The sequence below is a fragment of the Urocampus carinirostris genome, chromosome 2 (genome assembly GCF_059441175.1).
Source record: "Urocampus carinirostris isolate Australia breed hairy pipefish chromosome 2, RoL_Ucar_1.0, whole genome shotgun sequence".
Lineage (NCBI taxonomy): Eukaryota > Metazoa > Chordata > Actinopteri > Syngnathiformes > Syngnathidae > Urocampus > Urocampus carinirostris.
The window spans coordinates 35,079,306-35,101,706 of NC_142350.1; the positions used below are offsets into that span (position 1 = coordinate 35,079,306).

A 22,401-nucleotide genomic window follows, 5' to 3' on the forward strand; every position below is an offset into this window, starting at 1 on the left:
ATTTTGAAGCAACATTTAGAGTCAGTGGTACCATTGGAGCGCAGGTTCAAACCACAGTCATTGAGAGGCAAGGCTACATTCTCTATCCATGTTTGGAGAGGATTGTGACTTAACAACATGTAGGTACAGTCCATTGGGGGACATAGCGTCACTAGTCTCAGTTTTGCGGAGATTATTGCCAGACTAGCAGGAGAACAACAGGAACTCAGATCTAGTTAATCGCCTGGACAAAGTATCAACCCAGTATGGGATGGAAATCAGCACAGAAAAAAAACTAAAGTAATGACCAACAATCACCAAAAACATCACCATCAACCACCAAGAGCTTAAACCTGTGACTAAATTTAAATATTTTGGAGCTGTCATATCAGAACAGGGTTCCAGGACCAGAAATCATAGCCAGTGTAGCCCAAACCACAGCTGCCCTTGCCAGACTTGAACCCATCTAGAGGGACTAGAACAGGTCTTCCATCTTCCTTTATGCTTGCGAGACATGGACATGGAAGGGAAAATCCAGGCCCTGGAGATGCGATGCTACAAGAAACTTGGCATCAGCTTCTGACCTTTGTAACTGCCTGGCACACTGGTTTAAAAACATTTTCCTTCAAAATTGAATCCATGCTTATATTTTGCAAACATGTTTATGAAGCAGTTGTATGACTCTTTTTTCCTTCTAATATCAAGAGAAATTCCAGTTTCTACCAACGCCATGCCTGGTTAAAATGTGTGTGCACTGCTTAACAAGGACCAGCTTTCACATGTGCCAGGAAACTTTGAAAGAATGAACGTGCAGTATTGATTCCCGATGTCTCTGTGTTAATATACATATTGCAACGAGACTCGAGACAAAATATAGCCGTATTGATTTTCTGCAATTTGCATTTTTCATTTCCTAAAAAAGACACCTATTCAATAATCGCTTTTTATGTATCAAGAATCCAGACCATTTAATAGAAAGCACAATCACTCACAGCATAAACCTCATTAAAATCACATTAAACATTCCCCAGAGAGTTGTAAATGCGTGAGGAGAAGGAAGAAGGGAATACAACAGCATCCGGCAACACTCACAGTTGAAGATGCCCGGCGGTGGGTGCTCGGTGACCAATGGGCAGTTCTCCTCATCGCTATTGTCGCCGCAATTATTGAGCTGGTTGCAGATCAGTGAGCCCAGACGCAAACAATTCCCATTGGTGCACTGGAACTTGCACTCTGTTCAGCAAAGGGGAAATGACATCAAAAGAACAGCCTTACTTATAATCACTTCGAAATACATTGTGCCGCAGGAGGAAGGGCAACGTTATTTTTAATTGAAAAATGTATTAATTGTTTTTAGTGCATGATCACAGAACCAAATACCAACAAACTGCTACCTTTTTGCTATATTTCAAACACTGCAGCTTTAAATACTGTAGCATCATTGAAAATGGCGACCTGCTATTTTCCACAACACATGCACTGTAAATTATGGAAAGGCTGATCCGTTAAAATATTATTGATACAAAGCAAGTATTTGGATTAGATCGATACTGTTGTTGTGGGAACAATACTTCTATCCAAGACCAATTTCCTCAAAGTGCCGCTTTCCTATGTTAATAGAGTAGCCCTTCTCTCTCACGCCCAGTGGCCTCGACCACTTTCTAGTTTATGCCTAAATGAGTGAGAATGATAGGCACACTTTTAGCACCTCCTCCTACTTAAACTACTGCTTCATTCTCCCTTGTAGGCAGAATGAGAGGGCTGAATGAGAGGTGTAGTGCGCTGTGGATTTTAGTTCAACTGCAGAAAAGGAAAAATGTGTAATTGCTACTGTGGCAACACCACACATTTACATTAAAAAACATGAGAAAAGCTCACCCGATGAAGGGAACGAGCTGCAACCAATAATGTAAAGTTGTTCCTATTCCTGAATAATCATTCAATGATCATGCCATTTCCATCAATCGAAACTACTATTAACCTACTTAGATCGGATCGATACCAAATTTCCAGTATTGCCCACTCTTACTGTAAATACAAAACAATTGGGTGCCATCTGGAAACATGTATGACCGCCTTCATGAGAAACGAGGTAATGTTTTTGCCAACATAATTCATGCAAAACATAACAAGAGCAGAACGTGAGGTTTGACACTACTTTATTGAATATCTACAACATACTCACAATATGTAGTATTTTTTATCAACAAATCAAGTCCTCAATTTATACATCTGAATTGAACAGCAGTGGGTGTTATCCATCAAAAATACTACACTTTTCTCTGATGTCAATGTCAGGTCACTGCATTCCTTTAATCCTCAAGAAGTGCAATTTGGTCCATCACCGTGTCAACCACCAAAGACAACAATACAAAAAGACGTCTGTGTTGCAATCTGGCATTATTCTCTGCAGTATGGTTGCCATGGCGCTGAAGTCATATATAAGGTTCACATTTTACGTGACACAGCCCTAACTTGTGTTTTCTTGGAGCGAAGTAGTAAACATGTGCTCGTATTTGTAATCACCATCTTGAATGGTCACAAAAACAACTCGGAGCAGAACGGAAAACAACACAGAAATGTTAGTTATTGGTCCATTTAAACGCCGGGACTTGTTCTCAAAAACTGCTCTGAACATTGACAAATGTAATATCACCCAGAGTGATTCCGTCAAAAATGTAGGTGTCATATTTGACCCCGATCTGTCCCTTCAAACACACGTGAAGACTATCACTTGAACAGCTTTTTTCCATCTTCGCAACATTGTTAAAATTCGCCCTATGTTGTCTCAGTCGGATGCGGGGATTATAGTTCATGCGTTAGTTACCTCCCGTCTCAATTACTGTAATGCACTACTCTCCGGTCTCCCGAATTCCAAGATCAAGAGCCTTCAGCTGGTACAAAATTCTGCAGGGAGGCTTTTGACTAAGACAAGAAAGTTTGATCACATTAGCCCAATTTTAGATAACCGGCATTGGCTCCCTGTTAGCTTAAAACGATTTTAAGGTAGAAAAAAATCATGCAGGGACTTGCTCCCTCATATCTTTCAGATTTAATTTCCCCCTATGTTTGGGTCTGGAGCCTTCGCTCTGAAAATGCTGGTCTACTAGTGATCCCAAGAGCCAAGAAGAGATCCGCAGGTTCGAGAGCATTCTCTATTCGGGTCTCGGTGCTGTGGAATGCTCTTCCCACTGAGATTCGATCTGCAACCTCAGTTGACATCTTTAAATCTAAGCTTAAAACACTTCTATTCTATAGATAGATAGATAGATACTTTATTCATCCCCTTAAAGTATTTAGATAGTGCTACATAAAATACATACTAATAAAAATACGGTAATATGCAATGAGGGGGTGAGGTTTAATGTGGGCTTTTACTCCCCCGGGTGGAGTTAAAGAGCCTCATGGCATGAGGAAGAAATGATCTCCTCAGTCTGTCCGTGGAACAAGACTGTGACAGCAGTCTGTTGCTGAAGCTGCTCTTCCGTTTGGAGATGATGCTGTGTAGTGGATGTGATGAATTGTCAAGGATTGACCGCAGCTTTTTCAGACCTGTGGCCTTAGGTGTTGCAGCAGCAACCGCTCCATGGTTTTCATCACATGTGATGTCAGGGCGACCGGCCTGAAGTCGTTGAGTTCCTCAGATCTTGATTTCTTTGGGACTGGGATGATGCAAGATGTTTTCAACAGCTGGGGGACCCTCCCCTGTTCCAGGCTCAGGTTGAAGATGCGCTGTAGAGGGTCTCCCAGCTCCAACGCACAGCCTATGAATAACCTATATTTTATGTTGACAAAATCTGTGTATCTGTGTATTATTTGCCCTCATGTAGGTTTTAGATCAGGGGATGGTGTCATAATAGTCTGTGGTCGGCAAATATTCTGTGGTCTGTGTAGCCCTTTGAGACTCTTTGTGATTAAGGGCTATACAAATAAACATGACTTGACTTGACCTGACAGCTGAAAACGGGGGACCAGCACTGTTGGCTTTCTGCACCCAAAGGCGTTGAAGCCATATTTCCAAAGCTGTTGGCGTTAGGTGTGCACCAAGCTTAAAATGTATGGATGAGAATTATTTAATTTCTATTCTACTGTTTAAGCCTGTGTCTTAAAATTTAGTGTGTCGGGTACAAAAAGAATTTGGGCTTCGTTCTTTAATTTAAGCAGGTGGCTTTTAATTAATACACTCTGTAGTCCAGAATTGACGGTACCTAAAAGTAATATTCACAATTTCATGTATATGGTGCCTGAGTTTATTTCTCTTCATTATTCAAACCAGTGTATGTGCAAGGTCAGGTAATATATTTTTATTAAGTGCTTTTTTTTTTTTTTTTTTTTTTTTTAAAGACCTCAATGATGGTCCACAGATACATTTTTGAAAAGAAGAAATCAAAGGAAATAAACTATGCTGCACTTGTATGAGGCATTTTTTTCACAATATATTTATATTATGCACAAACAATAACAATCTTAGTTATTGATGTCACTGAGCGTATTTTGGGAGTCTGAAGTGAACTTAGTCTTCTACCCTAGTCACTTCATTTGTCCACATGGTTAAACATTTGGTCAGATTCCTCTCCAGCCACTCTAATCATTTTCATGTTCAGAGTGCAACGAGTGGACAGATGGACATCCCATAATGTCACACTCGTATCTGACACTCGCATGCCTAAAATGTTGAAATTGTTGCCAAAGAAGCACTGAAAACTTTGTGCCCACTTTAAGCGCATTGTACATAAATATCATTTTAATAAAAAAAGTATGAATCATAAGTAGATATCAAAGTATTATATCAAACTGTGTGGATATTTTTGGATACTGTTAATATAGGCAGCTGCCAACCATGTCATTTTCAGAGAATCAAATTTGGGTATTTTGAAAGAAAAGATGGGATCAATACTAATCTGGGGTGTAGGATGATACCCTTAACTACAAATCCACCCCCCCCTCCTTTCCAGCTACAGACTGTCAAAAAGAAGGACCTCGAAAGACTCAGCATTTATCCCCGAAGACACCCATTTACTTGCTTTATTGGACTACCTAAGATGCCTGATAAACTGAATAAAACCCGTTCTCCCACATCTGGGATGGACAGCTTTAAAAAAGTGCACTCCGGGCATCTACAACTGTGTTCCCGTACAAGGATGTTACTAGTTCCAGGAGAAGACCAACCTTTGCAGATTTATAATAAAGATTAGAATCATCAAGTGTAAGCTTGTAACCAAAAAATTGTTGATTTATCTTTGTGGGAAATCTGACCTTTTAATATTTTGATGGCGTCCCACTGGGCTCTGTCCCTAGCCCCATTCCTTTTAGTATTCATATGCTTCTGCTTGGTGAGATTATCTGTAAGTATATATCAGCAAGTATAATATTAGTTTCCATTGATATGCAAATTACCCTCAACTGTATCTGCCTCTGGAGACAATCGCTCCTTCAAGGTGTAGAAATTTGGAAACCTGCCTTTCTAAGATACAAATATGGATGCCACTTCATTTTTGCGCCTTAACCCAGAAAATAACAATATGTATGCTGATTGTTGGTTCATCTTGTTGACATGTATTGTTCTCCAACACTGCTCTAAACCTTGACAAATTTAATATCATTCATAGTGACTCGGTCAAAAATCTAAGTGTTATATTTTATCTTAAACTGTCATATTATTATTATTATTATTTCAGTTTCAAGTGAAATGTATAACTACAATTGCTTTCTTCCACCTTCATAATATTGCAAAGATTTGCCAGATGCTTTCGTAATTAGATGCTGAGATTATATTTCATGCATTTATTCCCTTTCGGGTTGATCACACTAATGTTTTCCTCTCAAATGTCAAAGGTTGGCAGCTGGTTGAAAATGTGGCATCGAGACTTTTGACCAAGGCAAGAAAGTTTAACCATATTACTTACATATTAGCTAACTTGCACTGGCTTCCGGTCCGTTTGAGATGTGATTTTAAGGGGCCGGTCACACAGACATTTGCGGCTGAATCACGGCCAGAAATTTCTGCCTTTGAGGCGGACGCTATTGGACGCATTGAGATCGCCATTCATACGAGATACAGCGGTGCTTAACACGAGGTCGGAAATTCGCGCGCGGGTGGCAGCGCGAAACTGTTTGGCGCTGCTCAATTATCCAGGGCGCGGGAACACAGCCTTTCACGAGCTTATTGAGGCTGAACCACGGCCAGAAATTTCTGGACGTTTTGAGACCGCCATATAGACGAGATAGAGCAGTGCTTTACTCGCGGTCGGAAATTTTCACGTGGTTGGCCGCGCTCAAAACTTTTGAGCTGCTCAAAAGTTTGAGCACGTGTTAAACCGCGTGCCGCACACGTGGTCAACACGAGGAAATGACACGGAAATGACGCGGAACGACGTGCTCTGGCCGCGGCCAGGGCGTGCTTACACATGGGTAGGACGGGAAATTTCAGCGGGTAATCGTGGGTGGAGCATGGTAATAGCATGTTCTGCGCCTGTATTGCGGTGTTATTACGTGAAATTAGCTTGTTACGCGTGTGACAGTCAAACGCCTTTCTCCGCGTATAAACAGCGCGAATGCCGAGCACACGTCAGTTGTGCGCGTGACGTCAAGGGGGTGAACATGGATCACCGTCAGCGTAGTTTCTCTTCATTTCGAATAAATCTTTCGGTGCATTCGCTATGGTCGTAGCAAGGCATTAATGCTAGGACCTTAGCTTGGCCTTTTGGCTGAGAGTGAGATTCCCGGCTCCTAAGCTTTGTAGCGTATCATGAACTGTTCGATAATGGATAATGAATAAAGCAGATAGGCCAATAACCAATAACCAGCCTCCCCCCGTCAGCGTAGTGACCTCGTCTTTATCCATTTGATATTTCTTTAAGATAATAAAATAAAAATGATGCCACAGCTTGAAATCTTGATCTTCACGGGATTGAGTCTTGTGCGGTTATGATGTCTAACCGGATGCCGAGATTTGCATCCCCTCGCTACTTCAATCACTTTTACCTCGTTTTATCTCACCTCTAGGGAATGTAATGGCGAACATATAACCAAAACCACTTCGTCTTGCAAATGTTGGAAATGTAATACAACTTAAACCATTCCGTCTTTGTTTTTGTTGTGAACGTAATCGAACGGTAAATCCTCCCCCCCTCGCGTGAACGCGCATTCCGCTGCGCTTCCAACGAAAGCGATCGTATTCTATATAAAACGCTTATTCAAACTATAAAGCGAGCTATTTATAACAATTGGGAGATCCTAGTCTATATAACGCGTTTATTTAAACAATAAAGTGCGATCGTATTCTACAAAATGCGTTTGTTAACGTGGATGAAAAAGTCACGCGAGGGGGTGGGGCGGTGTGGGTGTTGCGTAGGAGTCGGATTTGGGCACAACACCGGCTCGGGAGCTTTTATACCCGTGGTCCACACGAGAAAATGACGCAGAAATGACGCGATGAGGAAGTGGAACAGTCGCCGGCGACTGTTTTGCGGGCATACCACCGATGAACAGCGGGTTAGCCAATTTTGCGCATTTTCCATCCCGGGCAACCACGGGCAAAAAAAACCCGCAAAATTTTAGCCGTGATTCAGCCGCAAACGGCTGTGTGACCGGCCCCTAAGGTTCTCTTAATAACATACAAATGTTTGCATGGACTTGCCGCCTCCAATCTCTCTGACTTGATTTCCTTCTATGTTCCTGCACAGAGCCTCCTGATAAGGCTGGTCTACTTGTGACTCCAAGAGCCAAGAGGAAATTTGTAGGCTCAAGAGTGTTCTCCATCCTGGCCCCGGTGCTGTGGAATCCTCTGCCTCTGGAGATAAAATCTGCAACGTCAGTTTTTAATCCAGACTTTAGACACACCTCTATTCTATAGCTTATGATTGATGCCGAGGGGATACCACTTGTGTGGCCGCTTCTCAAGGTTTCTTATTTTCCTGATGTTAAGGTTTTTAGTTTTTCCTTGACCGCATGTTGGTTTCAGATCAGGAGATGGTATAATTGTGGCCTGTGCAGTCCTTTGAGACATTTTATAATTAAGATTATTTTGGTGCTTGGTCGGCAAATTCTTCAAGTGTGCAGGGTAGCACCAAAAACTGCAATTTGACACATGAGCTCTAAATACAAAACAGTGACGTCTTATTCCAAGTTTACTTTTATCTTAGAGGAAGCGAATGGTCTGTTGGAGGGATGGGAATTATGATTCTTTCTTGAAAACTTTTTTAGCTTGGCTAACTAAAAAGAGCTCTTCAGGTGGTTTGATCCATATATTACCATTTATTATGTATTATTATGAATCCATCCATTATCTGCACCGCTTATTCTCAGTAGGGTTGCATGGGCACCAGAGCCCATCCCAGGAATCTTCAGGCAGTGGACACCCTGAACTGGTTGCCTTTCAGTCACAGAGCACACAGACACAGACAACTCACTTGCTCATTCACAGCTAGGAACTATTTGAACCAGCCAATTAACCTGAGATGCATGTTTTGGGCATGTGGGAGGAAACCGGAGTAGCCGAAGAAGACCCATACAGGCAAGGGGGGAACATGCAAATCCGGCACAGGAAGGCTGGTAGCCGAATTTGAATCCATGACCTCAGAACTGTGACACGGATGAGCTTACTAATCAGCTGCTGTACTGTCTATGTATTATTATCAATGACAAAGAGGGGTGAAATAAGGAAAATAGCACAAAACTGTAACACTGAAAAAAAATAGAAACGTAAATTAAAATATTTGTAAATCTATGAAGAAAAACACATATACAATTTTTCACTTTTTTTTATTCCGAACAAATTTAAAGTCAAAAGCAAAGAATCCCTGAAAAAAATAGATTTTGACAAATCACAAGAGCCAAATAGCGTCCCGATGAGAACCGGCTCTCCCGCCATCCACTTCCAAGACCCAGCTCATCAAGCCTTTTTGTTCCCAAATGACACAACAGCTCTGTCAAATGTAGGGCTCACGTTTTTTCGCCCTCATCTTCCTCTTCTATCGGCACATTAGTGTTTGTAATTGGTATCTAACTATAGCTTAGTTATTTTGAATGGTAACAATCCAAAATATGTGACGTAAAAAACTAAAAGAGGAAAACGGCAAAACTGCAAACCGCGTCAGGTGTGCAGGGGCACGACACAGTTGGCATTCTGCAGCCAAAGAAGCCTCCACGGTTGGCATCAGGTGCGCGCGGGGCCCCAAGCAACAATATCCTTTTGAAAATCAGCTCCCTCTAGGGGCGGCACACCGCTTTCTTTGCAGGTAGTAGACGCTTGAACAGGCTCGGACGAGTCGGAAGAATGAAGTGGCTTCCTAACAAGCATTTCTCTGCCTAACTCTTTGTAGCGGTTGCAGTGTTTTTCCCAACTTAATGAACTACATGTTCTCCTCTTCCTCTCACAACAAGAACATCTTGTTCCGGTCTTGTCTAGACAGCAACGGGAGGGAGCACGGAAGGATGGGGAGGCAATTGAAGAAACAGAGAGGGGATTGAAAATACAAACTAGCATGAGTATTCTTCGAAAAGAGACTTTCCCCCTTTTTTTCAAGGGGCAATTAGTAAAGCTTCAGTGATTTGCCCTCTCGCGCCTTTCCTCATGCTGTCGTATCTTTTAGTCGATTGTCTCCCTCGCCATGCTTGTGCCTCCCTCTTCGTTCTAATCTGTTCTGCCTGTCCACTTTTCTTGCACTCTATCACGGCGTATAACTTTCAAATTATATCCGGGGCACTTCTCCCACTTCACCATCTCCTTTGTCTATTTTTCAATCTACGATACTGATACTGATGGTGATGAATCAGTCCAAATATTGATATCGGGCAGTCAGGTAAGTGATACCAGATGTGAAAACTGCCAAACAAGCTGATTTGCTGACTCTGCAAGTTCCCAGAAAAACATTCTACTCTCTCAGGCCAGAACAAGTTTCACGTCTCAACACAAGCGATGCTCTAATGGCGCATGATGGGATGAATGTAAATAAGTTTATTATTAATGTACTAAAATGTTAGAATTTGAATTTAAATAATAATTGTCCTAATTATACAGGGTTCCAATAATTGAGTGAAATGTGTTCCTGTCATGGTTGTCATGGCGCCCAATTGGCCGTGCCCGTGTGTGTCACGCTTGCCATGGTGCCCAATTGGCCCCGCCCGTGTGTGTCATGGTTGCCATGGTGTCCAATTGGCCCCGCCTGTGTGTGTTACGGTTGCCATGCCCGCCCATGGGACGCCAGCTGCGGCTCGTTGAGAGATTGGATTTCTTTCTATATTAAGCTCAGCGCTCTCTTGCTGTTTTGTCAGTAAAACGAACTTCTGCCCCACAAGACGTGGGTTCTGACTCGGTTCTGTTTTACTGTGACATCTCCAGTCCGGTATTGTTCCAGTTTATTTTTGTCCTGTTTAATTTCGGGTTTCAGTTCCGTTTTTGTCCTGTTTATTATTTTCTCCAGTTTTCGTTCCAGTCTAGTTTCTCCTGTTAATTTTCGATATCCTAAGCCGTTATCTATCCTATCTGTCACTTCCTGTCCGGTATCGACCCCATCTGTCTGATATCAACTCGGGCAATTGGAATAGGTCTCGTCTGTTTCTGGCTTCCTCTCCTTCCACGACACACCGGCTTCTTAACGTGCATGACTCCCTATTTCCCGTAAAAAAAAGGCTTGTGTGAGATCGTCACGCGATTGGGTTCTGTATCTGTTCTGGTTCTGACAGTTCCTTGCTTCAAAGAGTTGTATCACCTTGTGAACCACTCAACCATTCACCTGAGAAGAGAAGCTGCCGCATTGTCATGTTTATTTTTCTACGGTCTGTTTGATGTTTCCTGTTTTACGATGTTGTCCTCTGGCTATGTTAATCTCTCCTCCCTCAGTGACCCTGTGATTCAATTGTTTGTAATAAAATAGGGGAGCTGGAGCAGTTTTGGTCAGATGTGAATGAGGCTTTGACTGTGAAGCATCTCCTCATAAGAATATCTTGGTGACGCGTGTCTCTCTTATTGTGTGTTTTACTCAGAGATATATGGTAATAGACCTAAAAGCGCAGAGTCATTCTATTTGGACTTTGACTTCATTTTCAAAATAGTATGTAATGGAAAGTATTATAGTTGTCATGTTGACTTTGTTATATTGTCATATTCCCTACATTGCTGCTTTATTTCTGTTTGACTATTGACTTGAAACCGTTGCAATAGAACTATTTATATTTATTTTTTTATACTGTTAAAGATTTAATCGTAGTTAGTTAAAAGAAATCGATTGATGCTACCCAGTATTTATTTGGATCAGATGAATACCAAATAAATCCCGGTATGGCCCACTCCTAGTCAATACTTTTGGTCAAGGGCATGAAAAAGAAAACAAGTAAAGCATTATACAGTAAGAGCCCTCATTGGCACACTTAATTATGCAGTGTTCTTTTTTGTAAACATACAAGATACATAAAGGTTAAGTACAGGGATATGAAAATGCCAGAAGGACAAATGAGGCGCTTACAAGCTAGAACTGAAGATACTTACATTTATTGGTCCAAAAATTAGCACACTATTAAATGAAAAGAACATTGCCACTGTACATAAAAGCTACTTTAAAGGTCATTGCTGCAAATCATAAAATCAGATGGGGAAATCAAATCAGCATTAAGGTAGATGTAAGTGTGCTTTAGACAAACTTCAGAAGTGCTTCCAGATTTAATATGACCAGGGGGAGAAAAGGCTGCAATTGAATAAGGAAAGAAAGACACAATCCTTTTTTTTCAGAACTGAAAAAAAAATCACATTTCAATCGGACTATTTAAAGTAGGATGAAACTGAGCTAAATTGATATGTGAAAGCTGAAACCAATAGAAATATTATCATTCAACGGTCCCAAAAACAAATACTTGGAGTTCATTTCAGTGACTTGCGGTGAGGTTTGGGTCTGATGAGGTACGGTCCGTTTTACGAATACAAGAAACTACAACCATTCATCATTTGATTTGTAGAGCAAAAAAGCAATATATAAAACTGTAGCATTGAAAAAAATATTCTATTGTCGTACCTTAACTTATAAATGAAGCCTATGTACTTCTCCTTTTGAATAAAGCATCAATAGATGGGTAATCCGCCATTATGAAGAAAAGTACTGGTAAAGTTAAACAGGAAAGAACATTAACACTGAATGAATATAACCTTTTCATACATTTTTAATTTTCTATTTACTTAATGATGCATGAGACATATCCACATATCTTCTCAAGGTTTCTTATTTTCTTTGTGCTGAGGTTTTGAGTTTTTCCTTGACCGCATGTTGGTTTAAGATCAGGGGATGTTGTAATTGTAACCTATGCAGTAGTTTGAGACATCTTGTGATTAAGGGCTATACAAATAAATGTGACTTGACTTGCCTGTTTTCTGTTGTTTTTGGTTTGTAGTTAAAAGCCTCTTAAGTTTTGTGTTTGTCATAGCCCACCCTCCTAGTATGAAAGTGAATTTCAGCTGTTTTTACTACATATCTGTGACTGACAGCTTGATTCTGTACCTCAATTGTGCCCAGACTAATCAGAAAAAAACTCCCTTTAACACCTCAACTCCATATTACAACTCTGTAAAGTAATTCCTCTTGATTATCTTAAATAAAGTTAGTGTATTAAGAACTTTCAAACATGACTCCAAACAGCTTCTTCCCAAGAGCCATTACCTGTCAAGGACCCACTCGGGGTGGTGAGAAAACACAGTAAGGAAACAGGGATTAGTGCAGCAATTGATGTCTTTATCGGACAGGGTTCGGTACAAGGGGAGTCAGAAATCGAGGAAACAATATCAAGATCATCAGAGGCAGCAGTCGTAGTCCAGATGCAGGCAAGGGGTAAGTGATCTGGTAAACTCACTTTGGCAAAGGCGACAGTCAAAATGTTGGGCATGCAGAACTCGTGGTCAGGAAAGGAGGCTAAGGTTCAGTACACTGGAAAACAACAAGGCTGTGCTGAGAAGGCTTGGAACGTGACAAAAGAGGCAACGAACTAGCACGGAGCCATGAAGACAGAGAGGGTAAATAGTCAAGAGAGTGGAAAGATTGGAGAGTAATCGGGACAAGTGAGTGAGCCAGGGAGTGAGTGACAAGTGTGAGGAAGAAAAAGAGTAAATCTAACCGGACTGTAACAAAACCACTCTGAGCTTCCATCTAGAACAATCTTGAGCATAAAGCATAAACTCTATGCAATTGCTATGTACTACTGCCAAAGTGAATATAAACATATTTATTACATAATTAATATATTGTTTTATTTACGTTTTTATATTTTTACAAATTTGTAATTTGTCTTACTTTGAACTGTATAATGACAACATTCAGAGTGCAGTGGTTAATTTTGGCAGGTGTTAACAAAATCTCACCCCCCTGCTTACGTGCTCCCTGTTTGAGCTACGGACGTGTAACTTCTAGGGTACCATTCTGTGATCTCAATATGTCACCACAGTGATTTTGAGTTTCAGACGTTTCGCTCAGAAGTTAGGGGGGGAGTCATCTTCATCGACACAGAACTTTGCAGAACATCTCGTTGCTCAGTATTGGTATTGGTGTGACGTTAAAGGGGGAACTCTATCAAAATCCAACAATTACATAATCAAGCCAACGTTGTGTATCCAAATGGTGCCAGTTTAAATTCTCGACTTCTAGTTTTGTTTTGTTTTATTTTCTTATCATTGTTTTGTGTTCTATTCAAGCTTCTTCAGAAGATGATTAGTAAAAGAAAAGTCCATTAATCCAAGCGTGTATGTGTGTCTTGATTAAAGTATATTGAACTACATCTAAGCTTAAAACTCACTTCTACTCTATAGCATATGAATAACCTACTCTTCTCGTCGGCTCCAGAGCAGGGGAATGTATAATAATATTCTGAAAAAAAGTCTGTGTGATATACAGTAGTGTAATAATCTGTGAAGCCCTTTGAGACTCTTCGTGATTTAGGGCTATACAAATAAAAATGACTTGACTTGACTTGACTATCAAAAACAGTAAAAATAATTCACCGTAGTGTGTGTAGCCACCCTTCAGAATAACTAAAGGAGGTTTTTCATCCGTTTTCCTGACATCATGTTCTAAAAACATATTCAGAGATTTCAGATTCAGATTCAGATCTACTTTATTGTCATTCTAGTACACGTGTATACAGAACGAAATGTCGATGCATCTGACCCCCACAGTTTCCTTGAATGTACAGATATAAATAAAGTTGTATTGTATTTTGGCTACGTATAGTATTTTACCATAGTGCCGATAGTGCAAGAAGAGTAGCTAACCAGATGTGCAAAATGGGCAGTCAGGTTAACAAGTCAGGTACACAGTAACATTAACACTGTAACAATAACGCTGTAATTACAATAGTGCAGAGAGCAATGTGCAAGGAGTGGCAAGCTATAAAAAACTGCCAGTAGTGCAAAAAGTCAGATTAGCAGCCGTTTAGATTTAAGTTAACTATATGTTAGATTGACCATTTAACAGTCTAATGGCCAGGGGGACTAGACTATTGCGGAGCCTGGTGGTCCTGCACCGCACACTGCAGTACCTCTTCCCAGAGGCTAGCAGAGTGAACAGTCCATGATGGGGGTGAGAGGGGTCCCCGGTAATGTTCTTAGCATGGGATAGGCAGCGCTCCTGGCCAATGTCCTGAATGGAGGGAAGTGTAGTCCCGATTATTTTCTCTGCTGTCCTCGTTACCCTCCTCACACTACCCCAGTCGGTAGCGCTGCAGCCTCCACACCACACAGAGATACAGCTGGTCAGGATACTCTCTATGGTGCCCCTGTAGAATGTGATGAGGGAGGGTGGGGGCAGGTGGGCTCTCCTCATCCTCCGCAGGAAGTACAGGCGCTGCTGTGCCCTCTTAACCAGTGATGCAGTGTTCACGGACCAGGTGAGTTTGTTTGTAATGTGCACCCCTAGGAACTTGATACTGCTGACAACCTCCACAGCCTTGTTGTTGATGCAAAGTGGGGCATGGTTGGGCTGGTTTTTCCTAAAGTCGACAATGATCTCTTTAGTTTTGTCAACATTCAGGACCAGGCTGTTGTCCCTGCACCAGCCCACCAACTGTTCCACCTCCTCTCTGTAGGCCAGGTCGTTGTCATCCCTGATGAGGCCCACCACTGTTGTGTCGTCAGCATACTTCACGATGTGGTTTGTGGCGGACCTAGGGACGCAGTCGTGTGTCATCAAGGTGAACAGCAAGGGGCTTAGGACGCAGCCTTGGGGGGAGCCCGTGCTGAGGTAGATGACATCTGAACTGTTCTGACCTATCCGCACTGATTGGGGTCTGTCACAGAGGAAGTCCAGCAGCCAGTTCCGCAGGGGGGTGTTGAAACCCAGGAGTCTCATTTTGTCTACCAGATGTTGTGGGATGATGGTGTTGAATGCTGAACTGAAGTCCAGGAACAGCATCCGCACATGGGTGTTCTTCTCCTCTAGATGTGTCAGGCTCAGGTGCTCCAAAGAGGGGAGACGAGTTTTGAAAAGAATAGATAGATAGATAGATAGATAGATAGATAGATAGATAGATAGATAGATAGATAGATAGATAGATAGATAGATAGATAGATAGATAGATAGATAGATAGATAGATAGATAGATAGATAGATAGATAGATAGATAGATAGATAGATAGATAGATAGATACTTTGTTCATCCCCGAAGGGAAATTCACATTTCCAGCAGCATCCCTGAGCTGAGAACAATAAACACGGCTCTCTAATTCAATTGGTCAATTATTTGTTGGAATAAACTATTTACCACTCATATTCGCTTAAAACGCCAATCAAAATCCCAATTAAACACATTATACATACTACGATCGTGACACACGTTTTGTCGGAAGCACAGGGCTGAGAAGCATAGTTTTTGCAGGGGAGTAGAATTTAGGCACAATACCGGCATCCCGCAGGGGATTGCAACTTGCAGACTGAGACAAATGAAAGGGAAAAAGGTGTGACATGAATGGCACATTGACAAGTACGTGAGTGTTGCCTACTCAACTTGACAGACTGGAGGCGGATGCTCATTTTAGCAGCGTGCGTTCGTGAGTGCGTGCGGCCATTACGGTGTCCTTGGGCATTTGTCGGCAACGCATCTGTTTTCATGTCGGAGGACGATGAGTAAATGAGGACTACAGGGCCGCTGCTACCGCAGAACTCGGCCGTGCTGGTTTCGGTGATTATATACAGTATTAAAAAATGAAATGTTTATGGCAGTAACGTACACATACATGATCGTCCTTGGCGGAGCCTGGGAGTCATGTCAGAAGCAGACCAAAGTTTTATGTTCTTACCAGTTCGTACCAAAACAGAAATAACACCGTAATGGAATTGGACTAATGCTGCAACAAGGAATAGACTAAATCGATTCAAATCGATGATTTAAAGTGTTGGCAACTAATTAGATCATCGATTTGTTGTATCACGTGATTTGTGAGCCACCAAGAACCTTAAACAAATGCAAATTAGAGTGCACACTATTTCATTCTGACGCTGGGAATTGTAGTACCGCTTTGGTACGGCAGAGGTTGCCAAGACAGTTTTTATTAAAAAAAAAGCAGTTACATTTTTTATATACTATATTTTGAACATTGCATCGTTTACAAACAAAATTGACATGAAAGTTTCAACTTTGTAGCGTTTGACTGTTTCTTCACGACACAAAGTTAACCATTTTCAAGGGAACAGACAGAAATACAGGGTAAAACAATCAGAAATTGAGCATTAAATAAATTAAGTAAAAATAAAAATAATAATAATGACATGTTTAACTCTACCCGAGGGGTAAATTCTTGAGCATATATTTTCATATTAGCAATGTTTATCATATTCCAAAATTTAACCACCAAAAATAATTCTGTTGAAAACATTTGAATAGTGGGTTTGTTTATACTTTGATTATTTATTTTTTTGTCGATAAAAAAATCACACAAATTCAAATTGCTATTCTTTTTTGGTTTGTATGAGTCCGAATTTAATATGATATGTGGATAAGGTGGTAGGAAAAGAGTATTGTATATATTTACAGGTGTATAGCATACATTTGTAAGATAAGAAAATGTGGTGACGTCAGTACTTAAGTGACACTGTGTATTATTTGATTATGTCTATGTATGGTATAGTGCAAGGGTGTCAAACTCATTTTCAAGGAGGGTCACATCAGCGTCACGGCTGTTCTCAAAGGGCCGCCGATGTTACTTAGAACAAATGTTCCCTGTAATCTTCCACGAGCCAATTTCCGTGAGCATCGCTTGAATCAACTGTGAGCAACATAGATCCCAAGTGTGGCAACCAAATCACAGTTACATTTTAAAGAGTTTCTGGCAATGCTAAATCATTTGCCACATTTTCATGAATTGACATGAATTTTATGAATTTCATGCAACCCACAAATGTCTGTTATTTTTACAACAATTTTTGCAAGAGATTTCAATTTTTTTTTAAAAAGTATCTTTTGTTACATAATACTAACAATTTGGGGTATTTATCTGGTCACTTGCACAACAAAGAACTGTATTTAATCACACTTTTTAGTTGACGTACAAGTTGGCATCAAGATTGATTTGATATATTTGGAATATATTTGAATGCAACACAAGACCGAATAAAGAGACCCCTCTCTTTTTCCACCTTGATTTTCTTTTTTCCATTTTTTTTAATCCCCTTTTTTTCTTTTATTTATTCTCCTTTTGTTTCTTTTTTTTCCTAGCTATTAACTCCTTAATAATTTTGGTCTTTTTTTTCTTATATCGCTTTAAAGTCAGTTCTTGCCTAATGTTACATAATAATTGCTAATACCGTAAAATCAGGACTATAGGGCGCACCTGATTATAAGCCGCGGCCATCACTTTTTAGGTGAAATGCCAGTTTTGTACTCACTCAAGCCGCACCTGTATATAAGCTGCATGTGCCCGCATTAGAACATGTGGCACAGTCACAAGCTTAACCCAGACCAGGCTGTAGGTTCCACGATTGTATCTAAAGGGGTTTGGGGTTGGGGTTTTTAAGGGTGGGGTTTTTAAGGGTTATTGTTCTATCTTCGTTATTCATTATCCATTATCCGTTATCGGTCAGTTCATAATTACTACAAAGCCTAGGAGCCGGGACACTTACTCTCAGCCAAAAGGCCAAGCTAAGGTCCTAGCCCTAAAGCCTTGCTGCGATCATTGCGAATGCACCGTTCCCGGAGGTACTGCAATACCGGGCCGATGCGTGGAGTGGACAGAGCAAGCTCTTATTCCATCTCCGAAATGCAAAAATCAAAGAACAAAAGGCCAAGCTAAAGACCTAGCATCAAGGTTCTGGTTTCTTTGTACACAATCTCAAAACCACAGCCGGCATCATGAATGGAAAATGATACCCGTAATTAACGTATGACGCAGACTTGTAAAGTCCGGGTCCCGTTGAAAAGAAATCCAAGGAAAAAAATGTAAATTTCCATGAGGTAAGGCTGGGAAAAATATATATCCACTATTGTCTGCTGCGACAACAAACAGATCTACAGGTAACTCAGCTTTACCCCACTTCCCATCAGCCCGCATTTGGTCCGCCCTTCTTTTTGATTCGCTTGTAGAACACATAACAGAATAAGTCTCTAAAATAAATACATTACAAAAATATACAGTTACAAATACATATTACACATGGTTACACATATTTACAAAGAAAGACGTTACACCGAGAGAGTTTTCAAAGCTTTAATAATAATAATATAACTTTCATCCCAAACCGTGCCTGTGAAAGGTACCTACACGCTAGTAGGATCACGCTCGCAATGCATCAAACGTGCATGTTAAAAAAAGGTATCCCGTGATTGTGAAAATCACGGTAGATCATCATTAACTTCCTCTACATAACTATCGCCATCAAGGGCGTCTTCCTCATTATCGGTAAGTACCAGCGGCCGTTACAAAAATTACATAAATTGGCCGCTTCACTGAATAAGCCGCAGGGCTGAACATTTGGGAAAAAAGTAGCGGCTTATAATCCGGAATTTACGGTATATGGAATAAAGTAACAAAAAACGATCTAAAGAGCCTTTTTTTTAGTAAGCTGAGCCAAAAGAGCCAGTTCTCGTAAACAGACTGAAACTATCAAGGCAACATTGACGTAGTCACGCATGTGAATTAGGTCATGTCGCTACGTAGTCTACCTAGGCAGACAATAATTGAAGTAAACTACACTTGTCCATTTCTATTTTAATGTCTAAGTGATAAAGATTAATGTCCCTCGCCGTCTCTCTAGTCAAACCACCACCCCCGCCCCCTTCCTGGCGCAAAAACTCAAGCTTACATGCACTTACTTTACTCAATTTTGTCCTGAAATTGACTTCAAAATACTGCGTTTAAAACACACCACCAAGGGAACCCACAATATTCTTACCTGCATGCAATGTAATTTTGCCACCTTGGCCACCTGAGGACAATGGCAACCAAAAAGGCCGAAAGCCACCGCCTCGTCTCCCCAGCCAGGAAATAAGGCAAAACCAAGCCATGGTTCTCATTTTCCCCATCCCTTTGCTGAAGGATGCAACAAAAAGGGATAGAGAGATAATTCTGTGGAAAGCTTTTTTTTCTCCTTTAATCCATGTTTTTTTATTTCATGATCATATACCAAATTAACGTGACAGGGAGGAGCTAAACGTCCTGCTTTGAGGCTGTAGGGTGCTGTGTTATAACCGGCTCAACTTAAATCAATTTAATAAAAATAATTTAATAAAAATCAAACACTTACTCTAGAACAAATAACCTTGTTCCGGTTTTCATCAATCATCTTCACATTGAGTTGCATGTGAGGGCGACAGCATGCCTCTATCCACTTCAAACACTAAGCCAAATTAGTCAACGTTACAAGTGCCTCAGACACATCGTCCAACCCTTTTTGATGCAACACTCTCCATACAAATGTTTCAGGTCACAAAGCTACTCCTGGATCGAAATAAATTTGTAAGTCAAGGTACCAATGTGCAAGCGTGTGGATCACAGTTGATACACAGATTGATGACCTCCAGCTGTCGTCAACCTCACGTTCTGATTGGCTGAGAACAAGCGCTGTCGGATCTATCATTTATTATCAAATATGAATCAGGACCTATGAATCGCAATATGGACAACATCAGATACTGTACCAGGCAATTCAAAGTCCTAGTATTTGCCTATTTTGCTCATCCAAATGCTGATATAGCATTTTTAATGGGTGTCTACATCAGAATGTGAAAAATTAAAATATTTTTTAAAAATGCTGATTAAAACTGATTTTGGCTCCGATGGCCCAGGTTCAGGCTGCTGTTAATACTCAGTTGAATTATGTTTTTTCTCACTTGCCTTAAGTTGCAATATTTAACCACTACTTATATCCGCATTGTGTAAAGCAACCCAAAGCAAGTGCTACAAAGCACAGGAAGAATACAAACTTTATGAAGAATTACATGTTTTACCATTAGATGGCACTAATTAATACATCATGTAACAAACATAATCCTCACTTTCTAACCTGTTTTTTAAATTGTATTTTTGTTATATTTGTGATTTAAACCAGAGGCAGTAAGAGAAGACCGTAGTGGCCACATGCCAACAGAGACGTTCTCTTTGTCAAGGTTGTCCACATAATCTACTCCTTCCACTTCATATGCAACTTTTTGCATGCTAAACAAAAAATAAATCAAATTTCAGAGTGTATGCAAGTTTTTTTAAATTATGCAAGTACATGTAGACACTCAGTCAAAGCATGATCAAAGCAGCCTATATTAAAACCAACACTGGTTCTGCCTTTATGAATAACTTACACACTTTCTGAGTCCTTGAGCTAATACATGAAAGTACTCACTGTTCATAAATCCTCAGCCATTTACATGCAAGATGACCTTCGTCTTGACAAAGTCATAAAATATCATTAGACCGGACCTTCTCGCATGCACTTTACTCCATAACAGGCGAGTCTATAACATTTCAACATATTGACTCAGCGGTTCGTCAAAGCTTATGTTGTTTAAAAACTGAGAGGTGAATGGCTACCCTGGAGTGTCAACCTCATAAATATGTCTTTGGGTTGCCCGTTGTCTGTTTCAAAGCTGCTATGATGTCTACGCCCACACGGGCATGAATTACACAAATTAGGCACGGACCAAAAACAAGTATCCACACACCAACACACTACCAAGCTGTCCTAGTTGCGAATCTCACGGACGCAAAGCCGACAGGCCGATCCAAAATAGCATCTTAAAATCTGTAACCTCTGTCAGCAAAAGAATCAGTGAAAATAGAATGTCTTGCTGCCGGTACAGCTAAACAAATTCAAGCTAGTAATGTAAACGCATAAAGAAATCCCTTGCCTTTAATACAGTAAAAAAAATAAAAAATGTTGGATATGTTGGGGTTTATCTTGCTCAGAATTAACTGGCACTGTTTTTCAGAAATGCTTAGCTGATTTTTAAAAATATTTTGAATGCTACTATCCTTCAAAGAATAATTTACTTTTCATTTCGTTTTGTCACGTTCCTGTGTCTCTATAATTTCCCTCTCTATCTCTTCCTTCCCTCCATGTGTCTTGACCTTACCTTCTGTAATCATTTACTTAACGGTTCAATTTTTCTCCTCACAGCTGCGGTCACTTGTCCTGAATTACCTCCAATCACGACTCACCCTTGTCACTATCCAAACAATCTGTCCCTTTGGCTTTGTGCTAGTTTATTGCCTTTCCTTGTCACATCCCAAGCACTCTTGTCTCAAGCAATCTTTTTGTTAATTGTTCGTGAAGAACCCTTGCCTTCGCTTCCTCATTACAAGTACTGCCCGACGAATTCTTGGACTGTCGCCAACACTGTTTCGGATTACTGGATCACCGACCTCTTACTTTCACCACAATTGTTGCCTTGTTACATTAGCTAAAGCTAAAAAAAATAAGATATTTGCTGATATATTAAGTAATATGGACTTGATAGCAACAATCATAAACATTGAATTCATCTTACCTGTTATAAAGTCTGCACTGCAAACCCGAGCATTTTAATGAGTGCCTCGGTCCAATCTTTTCGGTTTAATGCATTTACCACAACTCTCTTCTTTTCCTTTGATCAGAGTGTCTGCTAGGATCCGGTAAAACTGCAATTTACGATGACTAATGTTTTTTCTCCGATTCTGGCACACAAACACACATGACAACACCTAGCTGCAACTACAGTTTTCTTCTTCTGTCCATCACAATTATTTTTCAGCCTCCAGGCCCACCAGAAATGTCACAATCTTTTCAAACGAATTAAAGGGTCTCTAGTGGAAAACCAAAGACGAACAAATGCTGCTTCAAAGAAGTCTCTAAGTGAGTGTGCTTGCTGTGTCTTGTACTCCTCTCAGAGATGGATGGAGTAGCCAGAAAAAATACTCAAGTCAGAATACTGTTACTTTGAAATAATATGACTCAAGTAAAAGTAAAAAGTAGTCTTGTTATTCAT

At 40.5% G+C, this 22,401-nt stretch overlaps 1 protein-coding gene and 1 pseudogene across 3 annotated transcripts in view; both read right to left on the reverse strand.

Annotated features, from left to right (window-relative positions):
• LOC148371736 (low-density lipoprotein receptor class A domain-containing protein 4-like) overlaps nt 1-22,401 on the reverse strand; it is a 270,745-nt gene that overhangs the window by 168,362 nt on the left and 79,982 nt on the right. For all 3 annotated transcript variants that reach the window (XM_088326299.1, XM_088326298.1, XM_088326300.1), the window contains one exon: nt 1,072-1,212. In XM_088326299.1, coding sequence (XP_088182425.1) covers nt 1,072-1,212 — 141 coding nt within the window. The remainder of the gene's footprint in view (nt 1-1,071; nt 1,213-22,401) is intronic.
• On the reverse strand, nt 18,123-18,238 carry LOC148371739 (U2 spliceosomal RNA; annotated as a pseudogene).